Raw genomic sequence first — 21,767 nt, forward strand, 5'->3', positions numbered from 1 at the left:
CCATACAAATTCCTGAGAAAGGGGCAAGAAAGCAGGAAAGCACGGAACCCTTCTCTTTATTCTTCCTTATTTTCAGTTGTCAAACCATCTTGGCTTTTTGGACCTTATGTTCTCTGCAGTGGCAGGAAGTGCCAACAAGTCACAGCTAGTGTTCACTCTAAGCTGAGTTAGTGTGAGCTAGCTCACAGATTTTTAGCCTCCAGCTCACAGATTTTTGTCTCAGCTCAGGAAGGATGATCCCAGAGCGCACTAATATATGCAGTAGCTCACAATTTTAATGCCAGTAGCTCACAAAGTAGAATTTTTTGCTCACAAGACCCTGCAGCTTAGAGGGAACATTGGTCAAAGCTGACATGACAATTTCACAGGGTTTTCAAGGCAAGAGACATTCAGAAGTGGATTGCCTTCGCCTGCCTCTGCATCAGACCCTGGTATTCCCTAGAAGTCTCCCATCTGAGTACTAACCAGGGGGCGTAGCTTGCTTAGCTTCTGAAAACTGACAAGATTAGGTTTGCCTTTACTATCCAGGGCAGGGCACGTTCTCCACAGTGAATAAGAATTCGCTCCCTGCTCTGTTTCCCTCAACACCCTGCTGTCTTTCCCACATTTCCCCCATTAACTCATTTCTAGTTTTCCGGCCACCTTATGAGTATATTCACTAAAGCCACCTTGTCATAATAGTATTTGTGAGAACATTGATTTTTGAGGGGGCCTCATGAATTTTAAACTACCTCCTCATCTCTTGGAGACTTAGCTGATGGTCAATGAAAATGGAAATGGACCCTCCATGCCCTTAAAGTAAAGAGTTAAAGGTAGTCCCCTGTGCAAGCCCCAGTCGTTTCCAACTCTGGGGTGCCGTTGTATCACAACATTTTCAAGGCAGACTTTTGACTCATATTACAGTGTTGGAAAGATAAAAGCCCATCGCTGGTAAATCAATGGGTCGAGGACACTGGAACTCAATTAATATTTGAACATGTTATATAGATGGCAAATGTATGTGGATTATTTTTAGATATTTGGAAACTGTTAAGTTTCTATTAACAGTGGACAAATATCTACAAACCAGTCCATACACAATCGCTGTCTACTGCCATGCATTCAAGTATTAATAAAGCTGTAAGGTCCTCGACTTATGTGAAGATCTGCTATCACTGGTATTAAGATTGCATACCATTTTTATGAAAAAAAGAAGCCTCGTGGTGCAGAGTGTTAAAGCTGCAGAACTGCAGTCCAAGCTATGCTCAGACGCTGGGTTCAAGTAGCAGACTCAGCTTTCCATCCTTCTGGGGTCGGTAAAATGAGTACCCAGCTTACGAGGTGGGGAGGGGTAAAGTGTGGATGACTGGGGAAGGCAATGGCAAACCACCCCGTAAAAAAGTCTGCCATGAAAACGTTGTGAAAGCAACGTCATCCCAGAGTCGGAAACGACTGGTGCTTGCACGGGGGACTACCTTTACACCTTTTTAAAAAAAAAATTCCTACTTTGCTGCTGATTTTTTAAGTTTTGTTTTTCCCTTTACTCTTTTTTTAATTTGAAAGAGAAAAGGTGTATTTTTGTGAAGGAAAGTCCTGGAAAAGTGCAAGACAGCCCTTTCCTCCCCCCCCCCCCCCCGCAAAAAAAAAAGTTTGAATACCTAACATACTGTTGCAAGACTTCTGGGAAAGGCTTACAGCTGTCTAGTAGAGCACATGGTTGTTATGCATAAGGTCAATACCTGGTATTTGCAGCAGAAGCACCCGGGGCAGCAGTGCTGGGAAAGATCCCCTGCCTGAGAGCTTGAAGAGCTCCTGCCAGTTAACAGGCACGATAATAGGTTTAACTAGGGCTTTTTTGTAGCAAGCACTCCTGTGCATATTAGGCCACACACCCCCAATGTAGCCAATCCTCCTGGAGCTTACAGTAGGCCTTGTACTAAGAGCCTTGTAAGCTCTTGGAGGACTGGCTACATTAGGGGTGTGTGGCCTAATATGCAAGGGAGCTCCTGCTACAAAAAAACCCCTGGGTTTAACAGACAAAAGGTTTCACTCATCTCAAAGCACCTCCTATATCAGGGGTGGCCAAACTGTGGCTCGGGAGCCACATGTGGCTCTTTCACACACATTGCATGGCTCTCAAAGCCCACACTGCCTCGTCAGCTGGCTTGGTGAAAGCATTTCTCTCTTTAAATCATTTTTCCAAGCAAAGCCAGCCAGCAGCTTGGATAATGCATTTAAAGTTAAAGTTGCTTTCTTTCCACCTCTCTCCTCCTCCACCTACCTTCTTTCCTCTGACGTTTCTGTCTTGTGGCTCTCAGACATCTGACATTAATTCTATGTGGCTCTTACAGTAAGCAAGTTTGGCCACCCCTGTGGGCACAGCAATGTTGCCCAAACACGGACTCTCTTCCCTACGACAGCTGGATTGCTCTCTCCTTCCTCAAAGCTTTGACAGCACAGAATTCCCTCCTTACCTGTTTATCCGATTTCATCACCACATCCACAACAACACAATGGAGCTGAGGAGGGTTTAGATTCTCGACGACTTTCCCAACATCGCTGCGAAAGGTATCGCTCGCCGGCAAGCAACTGGGAGCAGGAGAAAGAAACAAGAAAACCCAACATCATCATGGTGTGTGTAAGAACTATGGCTGAATTAGGTGTGACCACAGCTTCTCCTTGTCTGCTTGAATTAACATAATTAAACTCTGTCCGAGTCTTGGTTGAGTGAGAAAAACACATGACTACACGCTCCAATTATAGTTTAAAAAGAGAGGTTGGAAACCAAAGGAGAGAATGGGCGCACGCATGCACGTGCGTTAAGTTCCATCAAGTCACTTCTGATTTATGGCGGTCCTATGAATTAACAACCTCCAAAACACAAAATTATTAACATCCTTGCTCAAGACTTGCAAACTGAAGGTTGTGGCTTCCTTGAGTCACTCCATCTCACACTGGGGCTTCCTCTTTTTTCTGCTGCCTTCAACTTTTCCTAGCATTATTGTCTTTTTCCAGCAACTCTTGTCTTCTTACAATGTGACCAAAGTACAATAGCCTCAGATAGGTCATTTTAGCTTCTAGGGAGTGTTCAAGTTTAATTTGATCTAGAACTCATTTTTTGGTGGTCCAGAGACAGGACTTTTTTTGCAGCAGGAACTCCTTTCAATATTAGGCCACACACCCCTGATGTAGCCAATCCCCAAAGAGCTTACAGGTCTCTTAGTACAGGACCTGTTGTAAGCTCCAGGAGGATTGGCTACATCAGGGGTGTGTGGCCTAATATGCAAAGGAGCTCCTACTACCAAAAAAGCCCTGTCCAGAGAAATCTGTAAAACTGTCCGCCAACACCACTTTTCAAACAAATCAACTTCCTTCCTCTCAGCTTTTACACCCACACATAATAATGAAGAACGTTATGGTATGAATAATCTTGATCTTGGTTGCCAGCAGCGCATCTTTACACTTAAGGATCTTTTCTAGCTCCTTCTTGGCTGCCCTTCTCAGTCTCAGCCTCCTTCTGATTTCTTGGTTGCAGTCTCCCTTTCTGTTGGTGATGGAACCAAGAAACAGAAAATCTTTTAACGATGTCAGTTTTTTCATTGTCAATTTTAAAGTTGTGTAATTTCCTGGTAGTTCCCTCCACTACTGGGGAATAACTGGAGACTACCCAGGGTGTTTCTTAAGTGCACTGATGCTTCAGAGCTCTGCCACTCCCCTTCCCAACAATAACAAATACTGGAACCACGGGAGTACCAAATCTGTAATAACAAATGAACTCTCCATGCTAACAAGTTATTGTATCTATTAAACAGAACACAATTCTTTACAGTTTTATAAATACTTCAACATTTTACACAACAGCTTTTTGTTAACACCAGTGTCATAGACACTTAACAATGGTACGGACAACATACCAAAAGAGCTGTGACGATACTGTTTGAGCATATGACTCCAATATGGTTGCAGCGCTTGCAAATTTTCTCAGTATTTGTCCCCTGACGGTACTAAACGTCTGATCAGTCTGTTTCGGTTCTTTCTCAAAGGGATGTGAATTCTTTTGAGTATGCGGTGTCTTTATTGGCGTCCTCTTTCTTGCCCCACTGTATCTCACTGCACTGACCAGCTCAATAAATCACGCTCCACTTGTCCTTCTTTTTTTACCTCACAATTCAAGTGCTCTGCTCAATTTTCACCATGCACAATGGCTTTCTCAACGGTACACCACTTCCCAAAGCAGCTTCCACCATCAGCTGACAATCCACTTATGAAATTCAGAGGAATTCCAGGAGCCACTAACCTGTCAGATGGCACATCCCTGCCACAGTAATGGGGTGCAGAAGATCTCTGCTGATCCTCCAGCAAGTCCTCATAGCAAGATTATTCATCAGGTCACCCTGATACAATACTTTCCTCTTGTCCAGGGGTGGCCACATTGTGGCTTGGCAGCCACATGTGGCTCTTTCACACATATTGTGTAGCTCTCAAAGCCTGCACTGCCCCATCGGCTGGCCTGGAGAAGGCATTTCTCTCTTTAAATCACTTATCCAAGCCAAGCCAGCTGGCAGGTTGGAGAACACATTTAAAGTTAAAGTTGCTTTCCTTCCACCTCTCTCTCCCCCAATCTATTTTCCTTCCTTCCGGCTCTCAAACATCTGACATTCATGTCTTGCGGCTCTCAAACATCTGACATTTATTCTGTGAGGCTCTTGCATTAAGCAAGTTTGGCCACCCCTGCTCTTATTTATTTATTTATTTATTTATTTATCCCTTTATACTATGAAATCACAGCACCCTGTCAGATTTTCAGCCTTTCCTCTTGCAGATAGATGGATGGTGAAAACTTGGTAAATCTTTTGACCTTTCAGTTACAGAGTGACTAGCTGCTACAATCCAGAAGGGGCGAGGGACATACATAAATGGAGACGTTCTCCTCTAGTTTCCACTTATGCAGATTGTAAGCCTAAATGCCCTCAAAACGAGGTTGGGGAATTAGTTAGGCTTGTGGGAAGGGCGGGATACAAATCATAAATAAATAAAAATAAATAAATAAATAGGTGGGCACCTGGCTCACTAGGAATCTTTTACCAATGTATACAAGAATACACGTCCAGTAGGGGGCTTTCCTTACAAGATCTGCACTATTCTTAAATACGCTGGAGGTTAAACAGATTCTTAAGCCACAAACAGCTAGTTTCGAGTCCAGTAGTCCCTCAGAGACCAACAATATTTTTGGGGTATCAGCTTTTGAGAGTCAAAGCTCCTTTTGTAAAATACTGGTATTCGACAAAAGAAGCTTTGACTTTGGAAAGTTTATACCACAGAAATTCTTGTTGGCCTCCAAGGTGCTACTGGACTCAAATCTAGCTGTTCTACTGTGGACCAACATGGCTACCCTCCCAATGCTATCTTAGGCCAGGAAGTACATTGGACTGTCTAAAGACATTATGACTTATAGCTTTAACAGCTACTAATGCTAATGTCAACATAGTATTTAAACATGGATAGGGGAAAAAGAAATAAAATAATTTGGCCCAAGGAAGGAAGAATAAATGCACACCTTGGGAGGGACGGTGGCTCAGTGGTAGAGCATCTGCTTGGGAAGCAGAAGGTCCCAGGTTCAATCCCCGGCATCTCCAAAAAGGGTCCAGGCAAATAGGTGTGAAAAACCTCAGCTTGAGACCCTGGAGAGCTGCTGCCAGTCTGAGAAGACAATACTGACTTTGATGGACCAAGGGTCTGATCCAGTATAAGGCAGCTTCATATGTTCATATGTTCACACCCAAGGCTGGGATTATGAGAGAACAAGCCTTGCACTTTTACCAGTCCCAGAGAGAGTGTGTCATTCTGCTTAGAATCATAGAGTTGGAAGGGACTCAGGATCATCTAGTCCAGGGGTCCCCAACCACAGGGCTGTGGACCAGTACCAGTCTGTGGCCTGCTAGCAACCGGGTCTCAGTGCGAGGCATACACATGCATTGTCGGAACTGACCTCTCTTGTCAGTTCCCCCAACTTATAAACCTTTGCCCTGACCGTTATAATTCAAGCCAAAGCGCGCCAAGCAAAAGCGGGGGTTTTTTGCTAAGCTCTCATCACCGCAGGTGCCCACTATCAGTTCATGTTTCGCATCTCCTCCAGCTCTTTGACCTTGATTACCTAGCAACTAGCCAGTTCCCAGACATGCCATCCTCCCTCCAGATAAGCAACAAGTTACAGTTATAGCAAAGGCATAGCAAGCGCAGCATAGCATTGAAGCACAGCATAGCATTGTACAACTGAATACACATGACAAGAGGAACAAGATGGAGTGACTCTTGACACAGAAGCGCCACACTGCCCCCGCGCATCTGGGACCCAGGCGGAGGAAAGAGGCAGTGCGGCCCCTTGGGGAGGCAGCACTGAAGCAAGGCCACACTGCCTCTTTCATCCACCCAGGTTAGTGACCTTGGCCTATCCCTCATTTATAGACCTTTAAATGGGAGGGGGAGGCAGTTTGGTCATCGGCAGCCTGGCCACCTAGTGGGGAGGCAGCAGAAATAGCCCCAGTCTTTCGCCCCATTAAAAACTCCCATGAGAGGCGGGGACTGGGCATGGGTGGGGGGCAAAAACCCCATCACCACCACCCCCACACACCAGTCTGTGGAAAAAGCGTCTTCCATGAAACTGGTCCCCGGTGCCAAAAAGGTTGGGAGCCACTGCACAATGCAGGAAACTCACAAATACCTCCCTCTAAGTTTCTCAGAATCAGCATTGCTGTCAGATGGCCATCGAGCCTCTGTTTGAAAACCTCCAAAGGAGGAGAGCCCACTCCCTTGGAGGAAGCCTCAGAGAGCCCACCACCACTGAGGGGAACTGCTCTAACTGTCCAGAATTTCTTCCTAATGTTTAGCCAAAAACTCTTTTGATTCCATTTCAACCCAATGGTTCTGGTCTGGCCTTGTGGGGCAACAAAAAACAACAGAAGCTTGATAAAGACCTTAGAATAACAAACATTCTCTTTAACCACGATTAGACCCCTCAGTTTAAAAAAAAAAAACTCCACCTCTCTCTGCGCTACGAGCTTAACATGTATCAAGCATTTCAAAGTTAAACCTCCTACTCCCCACCCCACCCATTATACATAATGCCACATACCTGGCAGGCAGTTTGTATATAAAACTCTGGCCATCTTCGGTCCATATGATCACTTTGTCTGCTGATACAAAATCACCTCCCGTCCAGGTCTGCCCGTTCTCACCGGGGACTGAGCATAACAGGGAATAATCTCCAGCATCAAACACCTAATTAAGAACAAAAAAAAAAAGATTTACAGCACAGAATCATTATGTCACAAAGTGAGTCAGTACTGGCATAACAGAAAACACCACATAGCTTGTTCAGAACATTTATCGCTTGTTCTCATAGCTTGTTCAGAAAACACCACATAGCTTGTTCAGAAGCCATAAGAGCCCTGCAGGATCTCTCCCAATTCTGCAGGGCCTGTAAAACCAAACTCTTTCGACAACAACTAATGTGGGATGAGGCTGCCCACTACTATGCCGCGGAACAATACTACCTGTAGGACTACTAACAGATTAACAGAAGAACGGAAATATCAATATAATCTAATCCGCCTGTATTAAAAATCTTTTTCCACAGCACCAAATGTTTAGTTTTAAATTGTTTATACGTGCTTTTTATTGTTTTAAAACTGTAACTCAAATTGTTTTTATTATGACTGTTAGCTGCCCAGAGTCCTCTTGCGGAGAAGACGACATATAAATCCAAAGTAAATAAATAAATAAAATCTAAAAAAGGACAAAGGTGGTAAGCTAAAAATTTTAAAGCACATATATACAGTCTTAAACGGCAAACTTTTTTCCCCCAGTGATCCACTAAACATACATTTCTGAATGTTAAAGATCCATTTCCTTTATCAGCTTCTATGACCAAAGGTCTTAAACTCAACCAGAATGTATCATTTATCAAACATACGCAGATAGACAACATTACTCACAAAATTCACAGTATTCAAAAGTTATAGTCAAAATATTCAAATCTAAAAAAGTAAATAAAATATTAAAACAGGAATTTCTAATAAAACCTATCATTCAGTTAAGTAAATCTAAAATTATCATGTTAGCTGAATAGATACCAGATTCTGTTACAATCGGATCAATCCAGATTTCTGTCGTTTTACAGATAAAATTATCATTAAAGATTTTGTAACATTTCTGGTTGTTAAATAGCATTCTTTTAATAGTCATTTAGAAAGCAAAGGCCATCAGTGATATTATATTACCAAATTATTTATAAATGTCCATATAAAATGTGGATTAAAAAATAGTGCACCAGCAGCAATGTGAGTTCACACGCACCGAAGAGATTACACATTCCATTAAAATAAGCCCTTATTGATTTCTATAATCTGACTACTCTGAACTTCTTTTGCAGACAAGCCTCACCGGCAATTTGATTACAGCAGCCTCCACCACAAAGACAAGCCTGCTTTTACTTAACTGGTTACCCTTACCCTCCAGTATTTGGAGCACACCACCAAAAGCGATCTTTGGGTAAACGCGCAGAAAGAAATGCTTTGGCAGTTCTGGCAGTAAATCGGTTTTGACTCCTCCTCAAAGATAGGTTCCGTATCCTAGAAAGGCAGAGGAAGATGCATTATTGGTTTTCTTTATGCAAAGTCACCGTCAGTGGCTGGGGAAGCACAAGCCATGAGCTGGGGATTGCTAAAGAGTCATAGGTACTGTGTGACCACATTGTACAAGAGCATGATGGGGCACTGGGGCACTGGGACTGGAATTCAGCAACGAGCAGCTTCTGTTTATACACAAGACAAAAATGCATGTGTATGTTTAGCACTTCTGGACAAGTGATAAATTTGAAAGTGGGCAAATCTGCCAAATCTTGGGTCTCCAGAATGAGGTTAAGCAGCGTTTCGAGCCTGAAGCCTTGAAGCCTCAGTTATTACACAGAATTTTCTTGCCCTTTCATTCCCTGCGAGCAACAGAAAGTAGAGAAAGAAGTACCGTATTAGTACTTTTCTCCCTTTCTCACAATACAAGAACTCGTGGGCATTCGATGAAATTGCTGAGCAGACAGGTTAAAACGGATAAAAGGAAGTACTTCTTCACCCAAAGGGTGATTAACATGTGGAATTCACCGCCACAGGAAGTGGTGGCGGCCGCAAGCATAGCCACCTTCAAGAGGGGTTTAGATAAAAATATGGAGCAGAGGTCCATCAGTGGCTATTAGCCACAGTGTGTGTGTATTTATAAAAATTTTTGCCACTGTGTGACACAGAGTGTTGGACTGGATGGGCCATTGGCCTGATCCAACATGGCTTCTCTTATGTTCTTATAGAATAAAACAACACAGTGTACAACATTTGCCAGTTTTAAACTCACAAAATCATGACCCTGTGCCTGTACCTCATCCAGACAGCAGCGACTCAAAGCTGGATGCGCTTTGCTTATTACTCCCCCTCAATGCTTCCCATCATCCCCAAAACCTAAGGGGGAGGAGGAAGATATTGACTGGGGTGCTTGTGCATGCAGGTGGCTAAACATTCTTATCATTTTTTTAGTAGCTGACTGCTGGACTCCCAAAGGCATAACCGTCACAGGTGTGCCATAGTTGTGCTGGCAAGAGCAAGAAGCCTACCTATTCCCTATTCTGAAAAAAAGATGTACAAATCGAGGACCAGCTCTCTGCTGCTGATCAATCCCAAAGTTTTAAGCCAACAAACACTAATAAGCAGAAACATTGGGGTCCTCCCCCTCACCCCCGCCGGTACCATGGGTTGGATCCAAAGTGCCACAGGTGGAGTGAAGCCTTCTGCCTCTTGCTACAATCCACTGACACCCTCCCCCAATAATATTCTGATCCTGAGCAGTCAAGTGACCTTCAACCAATTATGCGGAGGGCAAATGGAGGGGGGGGATGTTTAACAGGAGAAGGGGACTGCTAAACTGAAGCACCATTCTGCTTTTAGAATCTTTGCATCCAACACCAAACAGCTGTTTCCCGAATAGCAAAGAAATGAGTAAGAGTCCTCAAACCTAGCATTTCTTAAAAGAAGATCTATCACAGGGATGGCCAAAACCGTAGCTCTTTCACACATACTGTGTGGCTCTCCACCGCCCTGTCAGCCAGCTTGGAGAAGGCATTCATTTCTTTAAGTCACTTCTCCAAGCCAGCCAGCGGCTTGGAGACTGCATTTAAGGTTAAAGTTGCTTTCTTCCCACCTCCACCCATCAATTTTGCCCTCCTTCCTTCCCTCCTGCTCTCAAACATGACATTTATTCTATGTGGCTCTTACATTAAGCAAGTTTGGCCACCCCCTGATCTATCTAGTTTCGTACAATAAAGGCTCTGGTTAACTGGACGCCTCAGTTAACTGGCATGCCCCTACCCAACAGTCAGAGGACAACAACCACAACCCAGCATGCTCAGGGGAAGATGCTGGAACAGCCTGTGGGTCTCAGGCGCCATGGCTATCACCTGCTCAAGGCTGCTGTCAATTTGCCACTAGGTGAAAACTTGGTTAACCAGAAACTCTCCCGCTGCTCAGGAGTGCTGGTTAACAAAGCTTTTACTGAATCATCTTAGAATGTCAGGCAAGGATAGACCTGCTGAGAAACTAGCATAATGAAACTATACACATCTTGGCATACTATGACAGGCCTGTATTTATCCATGGGTTGTCTGTATGAAACAGCTGTCACGTCTATCATAATACCCCTACATATGGGTTTTACTGACTAATAGTCACTGGATCACTAACTAGACAGAGTTTCTCTGTTTTACTTGTCAGAATATAGAGACTGCTGTTCCAGAAACACACACTGTGAAGTTTAACATCAGTGCTAAAAAAGTATATCCTGATTTAAAATATGTGCTTATGGGATCTGAAACTGGATGGGACTGAGATCGAAAGAGATCTTGGGGTTGGTAATGGAAAGCTCACTGAAAATATTGGCCCTGAGTATGGCAACAGTGAAAAAGGCAAACTCCAGGCTAAGGCTTTTTGGGAACAGGAATGAATATAAAATGGCCAATACGTTGATGGCCTTGTTTAAAGCTATGGTGGGGGCTTATTTGAAATACTGTGTGCAGTTATGGTCACCGGATCTCAAAAAGCAAATCTGGAAAAAGTACAAAGGAGGGGAACCAAGATCATTAGTGGGCTGGAGCACCTTTCCCATGAAGAAAGGCTGAAGGACCTATTTCTAGAATGAAAAATCCAGGTGAAGCAGAGACACAATAGAGCAGAAGTGGCCAAACCGTGGCTCGGGAGCCACGTGACTCTTCTACACATATTGTGTGACTCTCAAGGCCCGGCTAAGAGAAGGTATTTGTCTCTTTAAATCATTTCTCCATGCTAAGCTAGATGGCATCTTGGAAAATGTATTTAAAGCTAAACTTGCTTTCTTTCCACTCCCCTTTCTCCCCCCTCCCCATCTATTTGGCATCCTTCGAACCTTCCTTCCTTCCCTTCCTTCCTTCCGGCTCCCAAACATCTGACATTCATCTCTTGTGACATCTGACATTTATTCTATGTGGCTCTTATGATAAACAAGTTTGGCCACCCCTGCAATAGAGGCTTATAAAATCATGCATGGGGTGAGGTAGATGAAGTGGAGAGAGGGAGCTCTTCCTCTCTCTCCCACAATACTATAACTTGGAGACACCCAATGAAACTGTTGAAAAATAGTTCTGGACAGGCAAAAGGAAACACAAGAAGTAATTAATATGGGAAATTCACTGCCATGGTGGCCACGAGCACAGACAGCTTTAAAAGATGGTTACAAATTTGCGGAGGGGAGATTATTCAGTGGCAACTACCCACAGTGACTGAAGGGAATCTCCACATTCAAAGGAAGCAAATATCCTTCTCCTCTATGTCCTGTATTTTTATTACTACTACTATTACTACTAATTTCAATTTATTGCTCACACTATCCCAGTTTACACCAGGTTCGGGGCAATGTACAAAAAAGTCATACTACCATAAAACAAGTATACAGAGTTTAATTGGCTTTTCAGAGCAAAAGGTTGTGAAACAAGATGCTGGAGTAGATGGACTACTGGTCTGATCCAACAGGCCCTACTTATGTTCTTAATTATAATGGAGAATACAACTAATGTACACCAAGCAGTTTTGCAAAACTTTTTTGAAGGGAAAAAAATACTCGATGAGAAGGTCAAATAAATGAGGAGCAGTCTACAAGAAATATGTGACTTAATGAACACTATTAAAAGCACGCATTCCAATTAGTTACAATGAAATTTAGGTGCACTGAGACGTCATGGAATTTATCACAACGAACAAAAGGTGCAAGCTATAGCCCTCCCTCTCAACTCCTGCTGTGAATGTGAGTATGAAGGTATTCCCATCTTTCAAAGCAGAATATTTCCAAGTCAACTAAGGAATAAAAATCCACAAATAAGTCACTGCCCATAAATTCAATAAACAACAAAAGAGACAGAAGCAGAATAAAAACAAAACCATCAAAAGATTGAGAGACCAGGATTGTCCTATCCCGGCACCTTATTTTATTTATTTTATCATATTTATATCCCGCCTTCCCCTGACGAGCTCAGTAAGATCAGTAAGAGAGGTCTTTTTGTTTCTGTCCTTCTCTTTTGTTGTGTGCACGAGCTACATTCTGGCACCTAAAGATCGGTAAAGTAGGCCTTTTTGCTTCTTTTGTTTTGCTCCCTTTTGTTAAATGTGCAAGGCATACATATTCAATACCTCATTTTCAAGGCCTGTTACCGATCTTAATTACTTAGCTTTTCAGCTGCCTGAAAGGGGATACTATCTCTTGATGCATCCATAAAAACTGAATGCTGGACTTCCTACACATGAATCCAAGTAACATAAGGCACAACAAGCCATGCTACAGGGAATTAGTCTAGCAGGCTTGGAAGTAGATCAGCAGATTTTAAACACCTCCTTTTTGTTTGCTGTTCTAGGCAAGAATTTCATATCTGAGAAGCAAGAAGTGTGAAAGCAAGCAATACAGTGCAACAGATAAAAATACGACCAACCAGCAAAGAGCCATAGCTATGTTCGGGGCTCTTTTTCTAGCAGGAACTCCTCTGCATATCAGGCCATGCTCCCCCTGATGTAGCCAATCCTCCTGGAGCTTACAGTAGGCCCAGTACTAAAAGCCCTCTAAGTTCTTGGAGGATTGGCTACATCAGGGGAGCGTGGCCTAACATGCAGAGGAGTTCCTGCTAGAAAATGAGGCCTGGTTATGTTTATTCTTGGTTAGAAGAAGGGATGGAAAGGGACAAAGAGTATCAGTGAGTATGAAACTACAGATTTTCCCCCTTTACCTGCATGTGACTCACTTCAGACGTTACTATCCATACTTTAAGAATGCCAGTCACCGACACCGCTACAACCGTGTCCTCTAAGGAAAATTTAAAAAAAGAAAAGAAATGAAGACTACTCAAAAGAGGAACTGACGTAACTTTTTCCCCTTAAAGGCAGTGATAAAACATGTTAAATTCTCGTTTAAAACAAACAAACTCAGGGGAGATGCACCTTATGCATTATCTTCATTAAGTATACCACATTCAAGCAGAGGCAGTTAATGGCAAACCACCCGAGAGCCAGTTTGGTGTTGTGGTTAAGTGTGCGGACTCTTATCTGGGAGAACCAGGTTTGATTCCCCACTCCTCCACTTGCGCCTGCTAGCATGGCCTTGGGTCAGCCATAGCTCTGGCAGAGGTTGTCCTTGAAAGGGCAGCTGCCGTGAGAGCCCTCTCCAGCCCCACCCACCTCACAGGGTGTCTGTTGTGGGGGAGGAAGGTAAAGGAGATTGTGAGCCGCTCTGAGATTTGGAGTGGAGGGCAGGATATAAATCCAATATCATCATCATCACTTCTGTTCGCCTCTTGCCTAGAAAACCACATGGTGTTGCCACACAAGCATGGCAGTCTGATGGCACTCCCCACCACCATCCACAGTCTGAAAAGCTCTGGGCAAAAAATGTAGGATTCCCTCTCTCTCTCTCTCTCAGCAAATATGCCAGTTGGGTTCAACAGATGCAAAGGAAGCCTCTGGGCCAGCTGGTAAATTTCCTAGATGAGCAAGGACTGAAATTCCAAAACCTAGATCAAGGGTGTCAAACTAGTTTGTTATGAGGGCTGGATCTGACATAAATGAGACCTTCAGGGGCCAGGCCATGTCTGGTTGGGCCGAGCCATGCCGGGCTGGGCCATGTGTGTACCTATTTAAGATTAGGTAGCAGAGATATAAATTTTATAAAGAACACAAACACTTTTTTAAAAAGAAACTTAAAACATGCTTAAAATGTTAGCACTCATTGGTTTTAAAGATGCTTTCTTCGTATTTCTCTCATGGGATCCAGGGAACTGGGCAAAGGAAGCTCTGGCTCTTTCCTTCCTTCCCCAGGGGAATGGGGGGGGGGGAGCCTCAGCCAACAAAAGGAAGAGAGGCTTGGCTCAGTAGCTGAGAGAGCCTGGCAAAGCAAGTTATTCCTCCTCCCCTTCCTCCCCAAGGGAGGAGCCTCAGCCAATGGAGAAAACAAAGGATTTGCTCTGTGCAAGCCTTGCAAAACAAGCTGTGATGCAGAAGTCAGATATATATAGGGAGAAGGAGGCAGATGACAGCCAGTTGCTCAGGAGCCGGATAAGAGCCCCCTGGGGGCCTGATTCAGCCCCCAAACTGCATGTTTGACACCCCTGCCTTAGATTTTAGCCATCACACATAGCCTTTGAATGGTTCCCTATTGTTTCAGCCCTGTTAACATAAACTAACAAACAAACCAACCTGTGACTCTTCTAATCTGCTAAACAAAACATTTCCATGATTCTGCATACTAACTCCCTGCCTACTTTCTCTATATTTAGGACTGCTGGCCATTCCATACTTTTGTCTGAAAGCTTAACATTCTGGAAAAAACCCCTTTGTTGGTCTTAAAGATGTAACTTGACTCTTGCTTTGTTCTACTAACAAGAGCTAATCGGCTCCCATAAGCCAGACCAATGCGGTCTAAGGTAAGAGAGCCTGCCTCAGTCCTTCACCCATCCCTGGGGCTGTGGCTCAGTGGAAGAGCTTGGCATGTGGAAGGTTCCCAGGTTGAATTGCTAACATCCCCAGTTAAAAGGACCAGGCAGCAGGTGATGTGAAAGGCCTCTTCCTGTTGCCCTGGAGAGCTGCTGCCTGAGTAAATAATACCGACCTTGATGGGCCAAGGATCTGATTCAGTATAAGGCACAGCTTCTTGTGTTAATCTGTGTACAGCAGATGAGTACAGGGAAGTGAAGGACAGCATGATTTATCCGGTCCACATAAGCCCAGGTTCAAAACTGCTATAGAGTCTTCCCCCCCCACCCTCCATATGTCATGATGAATATTCTACCTTTCAAGATGTCCCCGTACGACATGAAAACACACTGCTGATTTGTCCTTCCTTTAGAGGCAATTTGCTATTGAATATTATTACCAAATAAAATATATATTTACAGCATAACAATTTATTGGCATTTTAATGCTGGGAGGGACTCCAGAAGTCCTCTATCAACAACTTCCCCTAGTTTCCAAAACATCTCCCTGTTATACCCACAGTGTAAACCCAGGCATAGCTAAACCCATTGTTTTCAATAGACCTAGGACATAACTCTTTTTCAGGATTGCATTGACAGGCAGGCACAACTCTTTCTGTTCTCAGAATATGATGATGACATTGTAAAATTTTACAACTAAAATTCAATGGGTCTTCCCCCAATAATATCGCAGCAGGCAAACCAGAGAAGAAGAACTGGCTTCATTCCCTGGTTTTCTCTACCTTAAGGAGTCTCAAAGTGGCTCACAAATGCCTTCCCTTCCTCTCCCCACAACAGGCACCTTGTGAGGTAGGTGGGGCTGAGAGAAGTCTGAGAGAACTCCAACTGGCCCAAGGTCACCCATGTGGAAAAGCAGGGAATCAAACCTGGTTCTCCAGATTAGAGTCTGCCGCTCTTAATCACTGCACCATGCTAGTTCTTGAATAACATGACATAACTTTGAAACAAATCCATAATGTGGAGCTGAACTCAGATTACCACCTGCAAGATGGAAGGAGGAGGTCTTTCCTACCTGGAAAGAGCCAAGAGAAATAAGAATCAGAAGCAATACACTTTGCTAACCTTGTGTTCTATGAGAGCGAATAATGCTCATAGAGCTGATCCAGTCGGGAGAGATCTTTGACACCAAGGAATAAAGAACTTCAAGGCTGGTAGCATCCACAACAAGAATTTCTGGGTAATGGCCATGACAGAGCAGCCTGCCTTCACGCTGGGTTCCAACTGTAAACTGGTAGAACTAGATGAACAAAAGACAGCATATTATGGAACAAAGGCTATGCAGTTCAGCACTGTCATTTTATTTTTTAGTATGTTATGAATCTCTGTGTGGTTTGGGGCCACTATTTTGGCAGCTTTTAGATCACTAAGTAACCCACTCCGTAGCACAGATTTTTACAAAGTAAACTGGGAAAAATGTAAATATCAAAAAATATCTTCAGCATTGCTCTACAGAAGTCACAGCACAGTTCTAGCATTTTACACTTAATGGAAGCAATTCATTCCTATTTAATTTCATTTCTGGTATTATCCAGAGACCCAAAGTTACAACTAGTATCATACTCTCTGGAAGTCACATGTTAGGAAACTGAAACCACCCTGCTTACAAAGCCTATGTATTATGTTCTCTTCAAGGTAAGCACCCTTTATGACTGAAATATTTTGCTTGCAATCTGAAGCATGCTATATTCTGAGCACATTTGTTTCTGCACAACTGCCAGCATTTGTCAACACACAAGCAGGCAGGCAATGACTGCTTCCAGTGCACACTCATAAATTTCTGGATTGCAGAGAACGATAGAAATTGTAACCTCTCTCAGCCATCTAATTTAATTTACGAGATCTCAAATAGCAGAATTCCCACTGAGAAGTCACGCTTGGCAAAACTGTGAAGGCTAATTTTACAGGGAAGACTGGCTCTGGTCTGTACCAATTCCCAATTTAAAGAACCACCCCTTGTGGCCAGTCACCACATCTCCACTAGAAGGATTTATGGCAAGAGGAGAAGTGGCAGGCAGAGGACAGGGCACCTCTGCATGGGCATACATGCATGTTTTGCAAGCGACCCAAAAGTCTGCAAATGCCCAAACACTTTCAAATGCTTGACAGGGGTACTTTGTATTCTAGATTATATTTGCATAATCAATTAAGTGTTTTGCCAGTTTTTGCCTTCTGCACATACATTCTCTCATCCAGTAAAGTGAGTCTTCCACAACTAATAAGTGATTTTATATACCAGACATTCCCTAACCAATCATCAGAATTTCACCATTTTCTATATTCCATGTAGTTCGTGAAAGGCCAGCATACAGGCTCTCTTTACCTCTCACGGAATATTAATACTGGTTTTCTTCCCCCAAAAGATCACCAATGGCTCTTTTTTCAATTCTCAAGTAGCAAATCCCAAAAATGGGGGTGGGGTGGGAATCAGATCTGTGTCACCTACATGCAATAGCAGGCAAAGAAGAAGTAGAAGTAGAAGAAGTAGAATGGTTGCAAGGGTTATGAATAAGAGCCCCAAAGGTTTCTTAAAAGCATTTATAGTAAAGCCTCTATAAACAGCATTCATATTTTTATACAGGCAGGTTAAGCCGTATATAAAGTAATTACCTGTATGCCAGTGTGTGTGCAGGCTAATTTAGTATATTCAATGCATCTTCCATCATTCACATCCCAGAGGCACATCTCCCTAAATAACATAAAAGGCAATTAACTGATCATTAATTTGTATTTGTATGAGCCCAGGCTCTTTCCTTCAATTTGCTGAGTTCTGGGGGTGAGGGAAGCAAGGGGGAAAGACAAGCTCAAGGACTGCTCCTGATCACCCCCTATTGTCCAAATGAACTCCCCTCCCCAGTTCTCTTAGGATATGAAGAGCCCCGTGGCGCAGAGTGTTAAAGCTGCAGTACTGTAGTCCTAAGCTCTGCTCACAACCTGAGTTTGATCCCCGGTGGAAGCTGGATTTTCAGGTAGTCAGCTCGAGGTTGACTCAGCCTTCCATCCTTCCGAGGTCGGTAAAATGAGTACCCAGCTTGCTGGGGGGGAAGCATATATGATTGGGGAAGGGAATGGCAAACCACCTCATAAAAAGTCTGCCGTGAAAACGTTGTGAAAGCAACGTCACCCCAGAGTCGGAAATGGCTGGTGCTTGCACAGGGGACCTTTCCTTTTTTCTCTTAGGATAACAAATTATGCAATGTATTACACAGGAGGAGGAAGAAAAAGAGAGATCTTACCCACTTTCTGATGCACTCACTATATACTGTTTTTCGCTGGAAGAGCTGGCTTTAGATAAACAAGTAACTGAAGCTGTGTGACCAAACAAGAGAGCTCTGGGATTTATCTAGAATTAGAGAAAAAAGATAAACAGAAGAACAACTGAGAAAGTCTCCATGTAATTTTTAGAAGTGCTAAATAAAAGGTTATTGCAGTTATGGTGAAAGCAGTATGCAAACAGATGGCATGACTTATCTATAACACTTCTGGAAATTTACTCCTGTTGAAATGATAAGCACACCAGATAATTTCTCTGTTGACTACTATTTATAATATCCAATCAGTACGATCTGTCTTCCTTCTTTAGCTCTAGCTTGAGACCATGTGTGTGTGGGGGGGGGGGGCGTTCTTATCAGCAAGATCAATCTGTATTTCAAGAGTTTGAGTTTTATATAAGAATCAGTTTACAGTATATGAAAGCGGACGCCTTTTTATCTCATATGTGAAAGATCCGTAGGATGGTGTTTGCAGTTATCCTCGACAGCTGTGTTTTGTGTGCTGAAGGTGCACGAAGTCAGATTACACACCTTTGGCTGTTGGAGAAGCATCAGCATAAAGCGTAAACACTCTCCCTGTCATGGGTTGGTGTTTTCACTTCAGGATTGCTTAGCACTTAAGTCACATTCATAACTATTTTTCTTCAAAACACATCACAGTTTAAAACAGGCAGTGACTGATCCAGATCTGGCCCAGCAGCAGAGCCCTGGTGTTACATTAGTCAAATCAGCCAACGCTTGCCTTTCTCATCTTACAGAGGAAGATTTGAAAAGAAAAAAACAACTTTTACTACCAGAATTCACGGTTACTGAAATCTCTGAAAACCCAGCAACGTCCTGTGGATGTACACAGAAAAGGTTTGATGGGCTTTAGAAGCAACAACAAAAAATATCCATCCACCTCAACATAAAAGGAAAAGAGAGCAAGTGGTCTGACATGGATAAATCTGGGTTGCTAATGAAACAGAGTTTTTATATGCAGTTTTATCAAGACCATTTGATCTTCACATATAACAACATTCAGCTGTATGCAGCAAAATAATATGTACAGTTTTAAAAGTATTTAAGAAAAAACAATGCCTTCCCAGGATTGATATCTCTATTAGTTATTCATGTTAAACTGACCTAGTGGAATGACCCATAAAAGGTCAGGCAGGGAGGAAATGACCCCACAGAGTCCCTTTTCAGCTTGGCTCATTGATTTTCCATGGCTTAATGTGGTGCTTTTTTTAAAGTCAACACTCTAACCACCAACAAAAGCAAGCCTATGAATATCAATAACTTATTGATTGCTATGCATCAGCGCAAGCAGCAAGGTTTTGTTTTAAGAGATGCATAAGCACTACAAAGAGCCTTGCCCAGTAGATTATAGACATATCCAACTCAGAGTAGACCTGACCAGATGTGTTTAAATTACATTTCAGTAAGCTGCTAAAATAAATAAATGGTTTGACTAAAGGAAGTCATAAAATGCAGTTTACACTTACTTCAAGATCTGACGAAAGGTCCCAGAGACATATCTGCCCATCATGACAACCAGTTACAATCATTGACACGTCATCCATTAATAGAACAGCAGATACACAGTGAGTGGGGGCTTTGCGTCCCCACAGCACAATCGGCAGCACCAAACTGTTGCCCGCCATTATGCTTTTGCACCTAAACAAAAAAAAAAAAAAAGATTGTTTTTAACTTCAGCCGAATGAAACAGAAAATTGTTCAAGAATCACGTTATCAAATAAGTGCACTGAGGTAACATGTAAACTAGGGTTCTCCAGAATGGGACTTGCCTTGGCATCCACTGAGCTTTCCAGAAAGTGGGTGGAGCCACTGGAGACCAGGACTCCGGGTTCCACCACCATCAAGGGAAGCTTAGTAAGAAGCGAAATGGGCAGGAATCCTTCCTCTTCTCTCTTGTATGAACCTTTGCTCTGTTTTCTTCCCCCAGTCAAATGACATAATTTTCCACTGGAGGATAAGGAAGACTGGTAAGCAACTAGGTTTTCTTAGAGCCTGGTTCTATTCCCCCTTCAAGATTTCCTTCTTCCCAGGTGGTGGGAGAACAGCAATACTCTGTTTATCTCCAACTCATGAGGCAGCCATCTTGGGTTTGTCTCCACCACATGAGGCAGTCATTTTGGGGGATTGTCTTCACCACATAAGGGAACCATTTTGGGCTTGGTTCTGCTTCCTGTGGAAGCCATTTTGAGGTGGTGCTCACCACCCCCTCCCATACTCCCAAAGCTGCCCACAACCTCAAAAAGACTATATCTGTAAGATCGTTTACTGTGCTGCTCATGTTTCATAACATCTGTTTTTATGATATTATTTTAACTCTGTTGTTTTATTGTTGTAAGCCGCCCTGAGCCTGCTTGCGGGATAGGGTGGGATATAAATGTAAAAATTAAACTAAATAAATTAAATTAAAATGTTAGGGACCCCAGATCATAAACTCTGAACAAATGAAAATCCAAGTTTCCCTGGAGTCTATAAGCACACTCCTTCCTTGTGGCAATGCTCGATACCTTTCAAAAAGCTACTGCTAATGGTCATTTCTGACTAATATGCCACATGGCAAGGGAAGCTATGATAAAGCAGAGGAACTAGCCAAGTTCATCCATCGTCACTCACAGAGCAAAGGTTCATACAAGACAGAAGAGGAAGGATTCCTGCCCATTTCGCTTCTTACTAAGCTTCCCTTGATGGTGGTGGAACCTTCCATCAAGTGCCGTCGTCACAGCTGACTTATGGAGACCCAATGGAGTTTTTAAGGTGAGAGACATTCAGAGGTGGTTTGCCACTGCTGTCACTATTGAGGTCTCCCATTCAAAATTTTAGCTTCGACTTTTCACCATGGATTCTTCAAGAATGCTGGAAATTAGAGCAGTAACTCAAAGAAGCATCACCAGCCATAGGAATCCTTGAACTACTGTTAGGTGTATTTGTGACTGGCACTTCAAATAATACTGTTTGTGTATTATATTGCTACATGAAGAACTGCTATACAACTCTCTGATGAAGACTTCTGAAACACTGGCCGGATACCACACACCGCTCCAGATCAGAAACTACTGCAGAGGATTTTCATATTTAGGCAGTATGGTGTTTGGGGAGGGTTTTTTGCACTCCCCTTCAAGACAAATATTGCTTCCTTCTTACTGTGAGTTTTGTCTGAGTATCAGCAGTGCACAAAGCCTCTGTTTTCAGGGAAAGGGACAACAGCTGGCAATTATTTCATCCCTCAATGCATCATCACTTTAGTGGTAAACAGCTAATTTGGCACGCTATCAGAGCCTTAAAAATCTGTATTTGTGCTGCCATAAGAGATTATATAGTAACATGACCTTTTCAAGGGGAAAATGAAGCAGCTTTTTAAACTCCAATTGTACTACTAAAATCAGCACTTACAGATTTCAATTTAA

At 43.0% G+C, this 21,767-nt stretch overlaps 1 protein-coding gene across 3 annotated transcripts in view; it reads right to left on the reverse strand.

Annotated features, from left to right (window-relative positions):
• The window catches only part of WDR7 (WD repeat domain 7), a 301,241-nt gene extending 281,223 nt beyond the window's left edge, over window positions 1–20,018 (reverse strand). For 2 of the 3 annotated variants that reach the window (XM_060236133.1, XM_060236130.1), the window contains exons 1-8: window positions 19,833–20,018; window positions 18,310–18,416; window positions 17,684–17,762; window positions 16,139–16,313; window positions 13,319–13,395; window positions 8,490–8,609; window positions 7,112–7,257; window positions 2,454–2,568 (exon numbers count right to left, since the gene is read on the reverse strand). In XM_060236133.1, coding sequence (XP_060092116.1) covers window positions 2,454–2,568; window positions 7,112–7,257; window positions 8,490–8,609; window positions 13,319–13,395; window positions 16,139–16,313; window positions 17,684–17,762; window positions 18,310–18,416; window positions 19,833–19,991 — 978 coding nt within the window. In that variant the 5' untranslated portion in view covers window positions 19,992–20,018. The remainder of the gene's footprint in view (window positions 1–2,453; window positions 2,569–7,111; window positions 7,258–8,489; window positions 8,610–13,318; window positions 13,396–16,138; window positions 16,314–17,683; window positions 17,763–18,309; window positions 18,417–19,832) is intronic. The other variant, XM_060236131.1, reaches the window with a different exon arrangement.
• Window positions 20,019–21,767: the final 1,749 nt, after the last annotated feature.

The sequence above is a fragment of the Heteronotia binoei genome, chromosome 4 (assembly GCF_032191835.1).
Source record: "Heteronotia binoei isolate CCM8104 ecotype False Entrance Well chromosome 4, APGP_CSIRO_Hbin_v1, whole genome shotgun sequence".
Taxonomy (NCBI): domain Eukaryota; kingdom Metazoa; phylum Chordata; class Lepidosauria; order Squamata; family Gekkonidae; genus Heteronotia; species Heteronotia binoei.